A 13,214-nucleotide genomic window follows, 5' to 3' on the forward strand; every position below is an offset into this window, starting at 1 on the left:
CAGGAAAGGTCTGTGACCCGAGAGTGCAGGAAGGTGACGACGTGTGAGGTGTCACTGATGGCAGCACCAGAAAGATCTATCACATCCCCCAGGTCTGCAGAGCAGCCCTCTACACACAGAGCTGCACTCACTGTTCTGCTGCTCACAGGTCGGCTCCTACCTGGCGCAAATCCGTAATCTTGTGACGCAGTGACAATAATCAATTCTCCCCACTGATTCTGCAGTAAGGCAGCGTTCACACAAGTGTTTCTCGCACGTGATCTTGCGGCATGTAGGACATGCAATTTATACTGTTCCTATGGATGGCAAGTGACGTAAAAAAGCCCCATTCAAGTCTATTGGGACACAGTGGGGCACATTTGCTTACCCGGTCCCTCGGAGTTCCCTAAAGTGCATTGTCCATCTGAAATGTAGTCTGCCGCGATTTACTAAGATCGTGCGCCCGATTTCCTGCATTTGACACGTGACCCTATTGTGTCGCGGCTGCACTTGACTCCACAAATTTCATCATTGAAAGGGGCGTCCTGGTGCACAGACGGACTGTGCGCCAGATTTATCACGCAGAGCAAGGTTCACCAAAAAAAAAAAGTTGGAGGTGAGCAGTGCAGGGGGTGCCAGATTCATGAAGAATGTGACCCAGAAATCCTGAATCTGGCGCCCCCTGCACATTACACAGGACACTGCACATAGTACACACTGCGCAGGACATTGCACATAGTATACACTGCACATAGTATACACTGTGCATAGTACACAGGACACTGCACATAGTACACACTGCACATAGTACACAGGACACTGCACATAGTACACCCCCCGCACATAGTACACAGGACACTGCACATAGTACACAGGACACTGCACGTAGTACACACTGCACATAGTACACACTATGCATAGTAGACACTGCACGTAGTACACAGGACTCTGCACGTAGTACACACTGAAGGTAGTACACACTGTGCATAGTACACACTGTGAATAGTACACACAGGACACTGCACATGGTACACACTGCACATAGTACACACTACACATAGTACACAGAACACTGCTCATAGTACACAGGAAACTGCACATGGTACTCGCTGCACATAGTACACAGGACACTGCACATGATACTCAATGCAAATAGTACACACTACACATAGTACAAACTACACATAGTACACACTGCACATAGTACACACTACACATAGTACACACTACACATAGTACAGAGGACACTGCACATAGTACACACTACACATCGTACACAGGACACTGCACATGGTACTCACTGCACATAGTACACAGGACACTACACATAGTACACACTACACATAGTAGACAGGACACTGCACATAGTACACACTGCACATAGTAGACAGGACACTGCACATAGTAGACAGGACACTGCACATAGTACACACTACACATAGTACACAGGACACTGCACATAGTACACACTACACATAGTACACAGGGCACTGCACATAGTACACACCCCCTGCACATAGTACACACCCCCTGCACATAGTACACACCCCCTGCACATACAACACACCACACTGCACATAGTACACACCACACTGCACATAGTACACACCACACTGCACATAGTACACACCACACTGCACATACTGCACATAGTACACAGGACACTGCACATGGTACTCACTGCACATAGTACACACTACACTGCACATAGTACACACTGCACATAGTACACAGGACACTGCACATAGTACACACTACACATAGTACACACTACACAGGATACTGCGCATAGTACACACTGCGCATAGTACACACTGCGCATAGTACACACTGCACATAGTACACACTGCACATAGTACACAGGACACTGCACACACTACACAGGATACTGCGCATAGTACACACTGCACTGCTCTTAGTAAGTGTGCAGGGCCGGCGCCAGCACTGGGGATACCTGGGCAAGTGCCGGTGCGAACACTCCTAATAAATGTGGACCAGTGACTGCACTAGCAGAATAGTGAGTGCAGCTCTGGAGTATATAATATCGTGTGTATATTCTATCTCGCGCTCCTGGTTGCTCTTTCTATATGTATGTGGCGGGTAATGTGTATTGTCCCTGTGATTGACTGATGATGGGGGTTGTAAGCCTCTAACTATCTGCTGAAGTTTGGGGGTTTTTGGTCTTCTGGTGCCTATAAATCCCCCATAATAGAGAGATTCCAGGAGCCATAAACATCCCCTGCCGGTCATTCTGACATCTGCTTCAGGATTGTGACTCACCCAGCTTTCCCACATCCCTGAATGTCGGATCAGTCTAGTTTAGCAGTGTAGCCAGTAGAGTGTGAGAGCTGCACAGGTAGTCACCCAGCTTTCCCGGTCTGCTGATAGGCGGTTATGATTATCCCAAGCAATCCTCATCTGACACCTCCTCCAGCTTCGTCTTCCGGCGTCCCCTCTAAGTAACCCCATTATAGGGGAAGTGATGTTTTCGGAGCAGATTCTATTTTTCCTATTACAGTCATTAAGGCATAAAATGAAAGAACAAGAAACGAAAATACAAAGTAACCAGAGACGGAAAGTGGCCGAGAACGGGGCTGCCCTGTGGATGACTAGAGGGCTCAGTGCTGCAGTGTTGTTACAGTGTTTATTTGTGGACAATCATACATTGGTTTGTGGCCTCAGAACTGGACAATATGTGGAATTATAATATTGTATCTATAATGTGATGTCACCGCCCCTGACTGTGATGTCACCGCCCCTGATTGTGATGTCACCGCCCCTGACTGTGATGTCACCGCCCCTGACTTCAGCGTGTTTGCTAATGCCTTCATTGAGAAGCGAAACGTTGCACATTAAATGGTGTAATAAAGAAAATATTTCTCCCTATGGAGTGCTGCATCATCGCTATTTTTGTGCAGATCGCTGCTGGCTTGGTCTGACCAATTGTGGAGACCTGGACCCGACGTTCCCTACTACACAGCGCTGCTCCCCACACTCATCATAACCCTCCGAACATGAAGGGTCTGTGTTATTCTGGCTGCGAGTCTCTCCTGTGTATTAGGGGTCTCTCCTATGTATGGGGGTATGTGCTCTGGGTGGGGGTTTCTGTGTATTAGGGGGTCTCCCCTGTGTATTAGGGGTCTCTCCTGTGTATGGGGGTATGTGCTCTGGCTGGAGCTTTCTGTGTATTAGGGGGTCTCCCCTGTGTATTAGGGGTCTCTCCTGTGTATGGGGGTATGTGCTCTGGGTGGGGGTTTCTGTGTATTAGGGGGTCTCCCCTGTGTATTAGGGGTCTCTCCTGTGTATGGGGGTATGTGCTCTGGGTGGGGGTTTCTGTGTATTAGGGGGTCTCCCCTGTGTATTAGGGGTCTCTCCTGTGTATGGGGGTATGTGCTCTGGCTGGAGCTTTCTGTGTATTAGGGGGTCTCCCCTGTGTATTAGGGGTCTCTCCTGTGTATGGGGGTATGTGCTCTGGGTGGGGGTTTCTGTGTATTAGGGGGTCTCCCCTGTGTATTAGGGGTCTCTCCTGTGTATGGGGGTATGTGCTCTGGGTGGGGGTTTCTGTGTATTAGGGGGTCTCCCCTGTGTATTAGGGGTCTCTCCTGTGTATGGGGGTATGTGCTCTGGCTGGAGCTTTCTGTGTATTAGGGGGTCTCCCCTGTGTATTAGGGGTCTCTCCTGTGTATGGGGGTATGTGCTCTGGGTGGGGGTTTCTGTGTATTAGGGGGTCTCCCCTGTGTATTAGGGGTCTCTCCTGTGTATGGGGGTATGTGCTCTGGGTGGGGGTTTCTGTGTATTAGGGGGTCTCCCCTGTGTATTAGGGGTCTCTCCTGTGTATGGGGGTATGTGCTCCGGCTGGAGCTTTCTGTGTATTAGGGGGTCTCCCCTGTGTATTAGGGGTCTCTCCTGTGTATGGGGGTATGTGCTCTGGGTGGGGGTTTCTGTGTATTAGGGGGTCTCCCCTGTGTATTAGGGGTCTCTCCTGTGTATGGGGGTATGTGCTCTGGGTGGGGGTTTCTGTGTATTAGGGGGTCTCCCCTGTGTATTAGGGGTCTCTCCTGTGTATGGGGGTATGTGCTCTGGCTGGAGCTTTCTGTGTATTAGGTGGTCTCTCCTGTGTATTAGGGGTCTCTCCTGTGTATGGGGTTATGTGCTCTGGGTGGGGGTTTCTGTGTATTAGGGGGTCTCCCCTGTGTATTAGGGGTCTCTCCTGTGTATGGGGGTATGTGCTCTGGGTGGGGGTTTCTGTGTATTAGGGGGTCTCCCCTGTGTATTAGGGGTCTCTCCTGTGTATGGGGGTATCTGTGTATTAGGTGGTCTCTCCTGTGTATTAGGGGTCTCTCCTGTGTATGGGGGTATGTGCTCTGGGTGGGGGTTTCTGTGTATTAGGGGGTCTCCCCTGTGTATAAGGGGTCTCTCCTGTGTATCGGGGTATCTGTGTATTAGGTGGTCTCTCCTGTGTATGGGGGTATGTGCTCTGGGTGGGGGTTTCTGTGTATTAGGGGGTCTCCCCTGTGTATTAGGGGTCTCTCCTGTGTATCGGGGTATCTGTGTATTAGGTGGTCTCTCCTGTGTATGGGGGTATGTGCTCCGGCTGGAGCTTTCTGTGTATTAGGGGGTCTCCCCTGTGTATTAGGGGTCTCTCCTGTGTATGGGGGTATGTGCTCTGGCTGGGGGTTTCTGTGTATTAGGGGGTCTCCCCTGTGTATTAGGGGTCTCTCCTGTGTATGGGGGTATGTGCTCTGGGTGGGGGTTTCTGTGTATTAGGGGGTCTCCCCTGTGTATTAGGGGTCTCTCCTGTGTATGGGGGTATCTGTGTATTAGGTGGTCTCTCCTGTGTATGGGGGTATCTGTGTATTAGGTGGTCTCTCCTGTGTATGGGGGTATCTGTGTATTAGGTGGTCTCTCCTGTGTATGGGGGTATGTGCTCCGGCTGGAGCTTTCTGTGTATTAGGGGGTCTCTCCTGTGTATGGGGCTTTCTGTGTATTAGGGGGTCTCTCCTTTGTACGGGAGTATGTGCTCTGTCTGGTGGTCTCTGAGTATGGGGGTTTGTGCTGTACTTGGCGGCTCCTGGCTGGTGGTCTGTGCGTATGAGGGGTCTCCCCTGTGTATGGGGGTTTGTGCTGTACTTGGCGGCTCCTGGCTGGGGGTCTCTGCGTATGAGGGGTCTCCCCTGTGTATGGGGGTTTGTGCTGTACTTGGTGGCTCCTGGCTGGTGGTCTGTGCGTATGAGGGGTCTCCCCTGTGTATGGGGGTTTGTGCTGTACTTGGCGGCTCCTGGCTTGGGGTCTCCCCTGTGTATGGGGGTTTGTGCTGTACTTGGCGGCTCCTGGCTGGGGGTCTCCCCTGTGTATGGGGGTTTGTGCTGTACTTGGCGGCTCCTGGCTGGGGGTCTCCCCTGTGTATGGGGGTTTGTGCTGTACTTGGCGGCTCCTGGCTGGGGGTCTCTGAGTGGGCCCGGCCGCTCGCTCACAATAGGCAGGCTGTTCTGCATCACGCACAATCATCCTGAGGCTCGGCTGCTGCGTTGAAGCTCTGCTCCTGCTTCTCCGGAGATGATGGGGATGTGGAGCCAGGCCAGGGGTGAGTGCGGGGTCCTGCAGGTGCCTTGGTGCGGGGTCTTACTGTCACATGGAGTGGTGTTGTTGTCTGGTGGTCGTGATGTTGATGGTCTGTATGTCACACACAGAGGCATCCGCCTGCTGTCATTGTGCGTATGTCTTTCTTCATATCGTGGGGTATCGGGTGGGGGGACCCTAGGACCTTCATTAGCAGAGCGGAGCTCAAGAGCTGACACTTCTCCCTGTCAGTCCTGCACAAAAGACCAAATCCAACTGCGCAGCACAGGAGAGGGACAAGTGACCGGGAGACCACAACAAATAGGCAAAGCCCCTTCACGAGAATAATTTCTCTGAGCGGCTGCCAGAACATGAAAAACGGCCCCCATGTACAGGTCCTTTCATGTGCGTGGAAGCTGCGAGGGTTACCGTGGAAACACAGGAGAAATTGGAAAACGACAAAGATTGAGCAAAACGGCAAACGAAAAGGAAACATCGAAGAGGGCGACAGCAGGCGATACCCCAGCCCCCCCATACATCCTAGGATACCCCAGCCTCCCATACATCCCAGGATACCCCAGCCCCCCGTACATCCCAGGATACCCCAGCCCCCCCCCCCCCATACATCCCAGGATACCCCAGCCCCCCGTACATCCCAGGATACCCCAGCCCCCCCCCCCCCCCATACATCCCAGGATACCCCAGCCCCCTGTACATCCCAGGATACCCCAGCCCCCCCCCCATACATCCCAGGATACCCCAGCCCCCCCCATACATCCCAGGATACCCCAGCCCCCCCCATACATCCCAGGATACCCCAGCTACCAGTACATCCCAGGATACCCCAGCCCCCCCCATACATCCCAGGATACCCCAGCCCCTTGTACATCCCAGGATACCCCAGCCCCCCGTACATCCCAGGATACCCCAGCCCCCCGTACATCCCAGGATACCCCAGCCCCCCATACATCCCAGGATACCCCAGCCCCCCCATACATCCCAGGATACCCCAGCCCCCCGTACATCCCAGGATACCCCAGCCCCCCCATACATCCCAGGATACCCCAGTCCCCTGTACATCCCAGGATACCCCAGTCCCCTGTACATCCCAGGATACCCCAGTCCCCTGTACATCCCAGGATACCCCAGTCCCCTGTACATCCCAGGATACCCCAGTCCCCTGTACATCCCAGGATACCCCAGCCCCCCGTACATCCCAGGATACCCCAGCCCCCCATACATCCCAGGATACCCCAGCCCCCCCATACATCCCAGGATACCCCAACCCCCCTGTACATCCCAGGACGCCCCATCTCCCCCCTTACATCGCAGGACGCTCCAGACCCCTCCACTATGTGCGGTTGGAAGGTTTGGCCAAGTCTGAGGATATCTCTTGGTCGCATTCATCTTTCCTTCCATTACACCCAGTGGTCCTCCCCCCCATAGCCTGATACTTCCTCCCCCAGTATTGGGCACTGTCCCCCCTCCATAGCCTGATGCTGCCCCCCTAGTATTGGGCACTGTTCCCCCCATAGCCTGATGCGGCCCCCCTAGTATTGGGCACTGTCCCCCCTCATAGCCTGATGCTGCCCCCCCCAGTATTGGGCACTGTCCCCCCCATAGCCTGATGCTGCCCCCCCCAGTATTGGGCACTGTCCCCCCCATAGCCTGATGCTGCCCCCCAGTATTGGGCACTGTTCCCCCAATAGCCTGATGCTGCCCCCCAGTATTGGGCACTGTTCCCCCAATAGCCTGATGCTGCCCCCCAGTATTGGGCACTGTCCCCTCTCATAGCCTGATGCTGCCCCCACCAGTATTGGGCACTGTACCCCCATAGCCTGATGCTGCCCCCCCCCCAGTATTGGGCACTGCCCTCCCCATAGCCTGATGCTGCCCCCCCAGTATTGGGCACTGTTCCCCCATAGCCTGATGCTGCCCCCCAGTATTGGGCACTGTCCCCCCTCATAGCCTGATGCTGCCCCCCAGTATTGGGCACTGTCCCCCCCATAGCCTGATGCTGCCCCCCAGTATTGGGCACTGTCCCCCCTCATAGCCTGATGCTGCCCCCCAGTATTGGGCACTGTCCCCCCCATAGCCTGATGCTGCCCCCCCAGTATTGGGCACTGTCCCCCCCATAGCCTGATGCTGCCCCCCAGTATTGGGCACTGTTCCCCCAATAGCCTGATGCTGCCCCCCAGTATTGGGCACTGTTCCCCCAATAGCCTGATGCTGCCCCCCAGTATTGGGCACTGTCCCCTCTCATAGCCTGATGCTGCCCCCACCAGTATTGGGCACTGTACCCCCATAGCCTGATGCTGCCCCCCCCCAGTATTGGGCACTGCCCTCCCCATAGCCTGATGCTGCCCCCCCAGTATTGGGCACTGTTCCCCCATAGCCTGATGCTGCCCCCCAGTATTGGGCACTGTCCCCCCCATAGCCTGATGCTGCCCCCCAGTATTGGGCACTGTCCCCCCCATAGCCTGATGCTGACCCCCAGTATTGGGCACTGCCCCCCCCCATAGCCTGATGCTGACCCCCAGTATTGGGCACTGTTCCCCCATAGCCTGATGCTGACCCCCAGTATTGGGCACTGTCCCCCCCATAGCCTGATGCTGCCCCCCAGTATTGGGCACTGTCCCCCCCATAGCCTGGTGCTGACCCCCAGTATTGGGCACTGCCCCCCCCATAGCCTGATGCTGCCCCCCAGTATTGGGCACTGTACCCCCATAGCCTGATGCTGCCCCCCAGTATTGGGCACTGTACCCCCATAGCCTGATGCTGCCCCCCCAGTATTGGGCACTGTTCCCCCATAGCCTGATGCTGCCCCCCCAGTATTGGGCACTGTTCCCCCATAGCCTGATGCTGCCCCCCAGTATTGGGCACTGTCCCCCCCATAGCCTGATGCTGCCCCCCAGTATTGGGCACTGTCCCCCCCATAGCCTGATGCTGCCCCCCAGTATTGGGCACTGCCCCCCCCCCCATAGGCTGATGCTGCCCCCCAGTATTGGGCACTGTACCCCCATAGCCTGATGCTGCCCCCCCCCCCAGTATTGGGCACTGCTCCCCCCTCCATGTGTCACTGCTGGGATTGTATTCGGCAGGTGATGAGCGGTGCCGGGTTTTCTCCACCGCTTAGAATTTACACCAGAAAGTCCAATCTTCATCTCATCAGAGCAGAGAATCTTATTCCTCATAGTCCGGATCCTTCATGTGTTTTGCACTCTGTATGCGGCTTTCATATGTCTTATACTGAGGAGAAGCTTCCAGACTCTGCCATAAAGCCCCGACTGCTGGAGGCTGCAGGTGACTCCCATCTCCCTGCTGCATCTCTGGTGCTCAAACACAGGGATCTTGGACTCCTCTCCCAGGATTTTTTAGTTTGGTTGGGCGACCAGGGAGCGGAAGAGTTGTGGTCTTCCCAAACTTCTTCCATTTAAGGATTATGGAGGTCACTGTGCACTCAGGAACCTTGGCCAGATCTGTGCCTTGTCACAATTCTGTCTTTGAGCTCCCTGGGCAGTTCCTTAGACCTCATGATTCTCATTTGCTCTGACATTCACTGTGAGCTGCGCAGGAAAGGGAGCTCTGACATCACCTTTAGATTTCTAAATTAGATTGTAGTGGGCATGCTCTGTGACCTGCGCAGGGGGCTTAGACATCACATATAGACTTCTAAGTCAGCTTGTAGTGGGTATGCTCTGATCCCCTCTCCCTGTGTGTTGGTGGTATTACATCTCGTTTCGAATTGTTCTTCTATGTGAATCTTAATCCCGGGCGGAGGAGGAGGGTGATGAGATTTTCTGAGGCCTCTCGGCTGTGACCTCAGCCGTGGATGATATCATCCACCCGCAGTCCTAATGTCATGAGAAAGCCCCCGCTACAATTACTCGGATCACCTGGGCCATTTTGGATCCCAGACATTTAATTTCGTAAATCACATAAATAGGGAAATGCATTCTGTATGCTGGGGAGAGGGCTGTACTGTGTTATTTTCACGCTAGGTGGCGCTCTTTGGCACACACAACCCTCAGCGACATATCTGCCACCTGTGGACAAGGAATAAGGGAGCGGATCACAGAGCGGCAAGGGTTCTTTGGGACTCAGGCCCGCACTGTCCTGGAGACATAATAAATATATATTTACATATTAGGGGACAATTTACTTATCCGGTCTGTCACAATCCCCGATCCGGACGGTCCGACGAAGATGAAGTCCAGCGAGATTCACCAAGATCATGCGCCAGAGATCCTGCAAGGTCCGCTGGAGTTCACCTTCTTCTTCCCGGTGTATGTGAGTGTATGGCTTGCGACACAATTTGAGATGTTAAATCCCGTTTGTTGTCCGAATCCGTCGGATCGGCCCACCCCCCGATTTGTGTCATCTCAAAGCCGGTGCACCAAAATCCGATCGAGTGCGCCAAAAACCCCAGTTAAATGCGGCGCAAAACAGAAAAATTCTGGAAACCCGGTGGAAATGCGGTCCGTGGATCCTTGGTAAATGTGCCCCATTGTCTCGGATTGTGAGAGTATTGTGTGTGTGCAGGTGTTATGACCTGTTATGTGATGTCACATTAGTAACACTGTGATGTCGTTTTCATACATTACAACCATTCTCATCCAGGAAACAGGTTATATGGAATAGCGCCCCATGTGTATAGGGTGTATCTGATATTACAGCTCAACTCCATTAATGTGACCAGAGAAAGAGCTGCAATACCACACACAACCTGTGAACAGGGGTGGCGCTGTGTATGGGAGAAAGTAGCCATGTTATCAGACTCCGTTCACACGTTGCGTTTAGAAATGGCGTTCCGCTGCAGCGGGGAGGAGGTTGTCCTGATCACACGTCCACAAAGCTCCTGACTAGGAAACTAAATCACCCAGAATCCTCTGCTTGCTGTCACTGAATGGAAACCTACTTGTTTACCATTATTCTTCTCACAGCTGAGTTATTGGTACAATGTATCAGCATAGACCCCTTATAGAACTCTATAGAAACCTTTGTGCTTCCCTTCTGCACTGTTACATTGTAACAGAATATAGCTGTACAGCAGAGCTACAGATTCGGCATCTCTCCTGGAATGTGAATTTGCCAGTTTTCCTTCCCTCCCTCTGGAGAAGCGGCGGGGATCCTGCGATTTGAGCGTCGCCTTGCGCACACGGGCCACAGCTATTTTTACCATCAGCGTCTGGAAAGATTTCAAATATTCTGATTAAAGGAGCCGCGGCTCCCAGCGGGAATGGGAAGAGCGGAGGCGTGCGGACAGGAATCCGTCCTACAATAGGCTGTCCGAAAAACTAAAGGGAACCCCACAGGGGACAAGGTTTATAGAAAAAAAAAAACTAAATCAATGTAGGCAAATAGGGCTCCAACAGCGGCCTGCAGACCTGGGGTTGGCTCAGTGGTCACGTGCCATTCATACAGGCATAACAGGTGAGGCCTGGGATTGGCTCAGTGGTCACGTGCCATTCATACAGACATAACAGGTGAGGCCTGGGATTGGCTCAGTGGTGATGTGCTATTCATACAGACATAACAAGTGAGGCCTAGGATTGGCTCAGTGGTCATATGCCATTCATACAGACATAACATAACATGTGAGGCCTGGGATTGACTCAATGGTCATGTATCATTCATACAGACGTAACAGGTGAGGCATGGGATTGACTCAGTGGTCATGTACCATTTATACAGATGTAACAGGTGAGGCCTGGGATTGGCTCAGTGGTCATGTGCCATTTCATACAGACACAAGTGAGGTCTGGGATTGGCTTAGTGGTCATGTGCCATTTCATACAGACACAAGTGAGGCCTGGGATTGGCTCAGTGGTCATGTGCCATTCATACAGACACAACAGGTGAGGCCTGGGATTGGCTCAGTGGTCATGTGCCATTCATGCAGACATGAGATGAGGCCTGGGATTGGCTCAGTGGTCACGTGCTCGTTGAACATGACCTCAGCACTTCCAGTGTGACAGCACTAGTAGCATCAGATCCAGCAGCTGCTCTATCCATGGGATTGGACCCTGTGGCCTGGACTTTCTGGTGTGTTTCAGGCCAGTCATGTAATGGTTAAGCGTTGCAGTCACTGCACAATGTATGGATTTGTGGGATCACATCATGTCGCTGCAGCCGCCGCTCTGTAATCTGCCCAGAAATTAATTGAGAAGGAGATGAGGATCTGATGTATCTGGTGAAATATCTTAATTAGAACACAATGTAACACAGACCTCTGCAGAGCTGCGCAATGTTCTGCAGATGTCAAACATCTCTGCTACTGGCAAGTTCTGCCTGTTAGTGATTTACAATCCATGTTCCAGGTGCGCAGCGAGGTCTGGTGTGCGTATAATAATCCTGGGGTGACCTGAGGTGAACGCCCCAACACAAGACCTATTCACATACTGCACCAAACCCTGCAATGTCCTGCGCCAGAGAGCTGCTCTCTAGTGATGGACGGATAGGCTGTATTCTCAGTGATGGCACCGCTGCTCTCTAGTGATGGATAGGCTGTATTCTCAGTGATGGCACCGCTGCTCTCTAGTGATGGATAGACTGTATTCTCAGTGATGGCACCGCTGCTCTCTAGTGATGGATGGGCTGTATTCTCAGTGATGACACCGCTGCTCTCTAGTGATGGACGGATAGGCTGTATTCTCAGTGATGGCACCGCTGCTCTCTAGTGATGGATAGGCTGTATTCTCAGTGATGGCACCGCTGCTCTCTAGTGATGGACGGATAGGCTGTATTCTCAGTGATGGCACCGCTGCTCTCTAGTGATGGATAGACTGTATTCTCAGTGATGGCACCGCTGCTCTCTAGTGATGGATAGACTGTATTCTCAGTGATGGCACCGCTGCTCTCTAGTGATGGATAGGCTGTATTCTCAGTGATGGCACTGCTGCTCTCTAGTGATGGATAGGCTGTATTCTCAGTGATGACACCACTGCTCTCTAGTGATGGATAGGCTGTATTCTCAGTGATGACACCACTGCTCTCTAGTGATGGATAGGCTGTATTCTCAGTGATGTCAACGCTGCTCTCTAGTGATGGATAGGCTGTATTCTCAGTGATGACACCACTGCTCTCTAGTGATGGATAGGCTGTATTCTCAGTGATGACACCACTGCTCTCTAGTGATGGATAGGCTGTATTCTCAGTGATGACACCACTGCTCTCTAGTGATGGATAGGCTGTATTCTCAGTGATGTCAACGCTGCTCTCTAGTGATGGATAGGCTGTATTCTCAGTGATGACACCACTGCTCTCTAGTGATGGATAGGCTGTATTCTCAGTGATGTCAACGCTGCTCTCTAGTGATGGATAGGCTGTATTCTCAGTGATATCACCGCTGCTCTCTAGTGATGGATAGGCTGTATTCTCAGTGATGGCACTGCTGCTCTCTAGTGATGGATAGGCTGTATTCTCAGTGATGGCACCGCTGATCTCTAGTGATGGATAGGCTGTATTCTCAGTGATGGCACCGCTGCTCTCTAGTGATGGATAGGTTGTATTCTCAGTGATGGCAGCGCTGCTCTCTAGTGATGGATAGGCTGTATTCTCAGTGATGGCACCACTGCTCTCTAGTGATGGATAGGCTGTATTCTCAGTGATGTCAACGCTGCTCTCTAGTGATGGATAGGCTGTATTCTCAGTGATATCACCGCTGCTCTCTAGTG

The 13,214-nt window shown here is 52.7% G+C and overlaps 1 protein-coding gene across 11 annotated transcripts in view; it reads left to right on the top strand.

Moving 5' to 3' along the window:
• KALRN (kalirin RhoGEF kinase) overlaps window positions 1–13,214 on the top strand; it is a 191,847-nt gene that overhangs the window by 57,538 nt on the left and 121,095 nt on the right. Inside the window, exon 1 of one of the 11 annotated variants that reach the window (XM_072122113.1) lies at window positions 5,463–5,563. The exons of the other annotated variants lie outside the window; for them this stretch is intronic. Coding sequence (XP_071978214.1) covers window positions 5,536–5,563 — 28 coding nt within the window. The 5' untranslated portion in view covers window positions 5,463–5,535. Of the gene's footprint in view, window positions 1–5,462; window positions 5,564–13,214 lie in introns of those variants that run through there. 11 annotated transcript variants of the gene reach the window in all.

This window comes from Engystomops pustulosus, chromosome 8 (assembly GCF_040894005.1).
Source record: "Engystomops pustulosus chromosome 8, aEngPut4.maternal, whole genome shotgun sequence".
In the NCBI taxonomy this organism is placed as follows: Eukaryota; Metazoa; Chordata; class Amphibia; order Anura; family Leptodactylidae; genus Engystomops; species Engystomops pustulosus.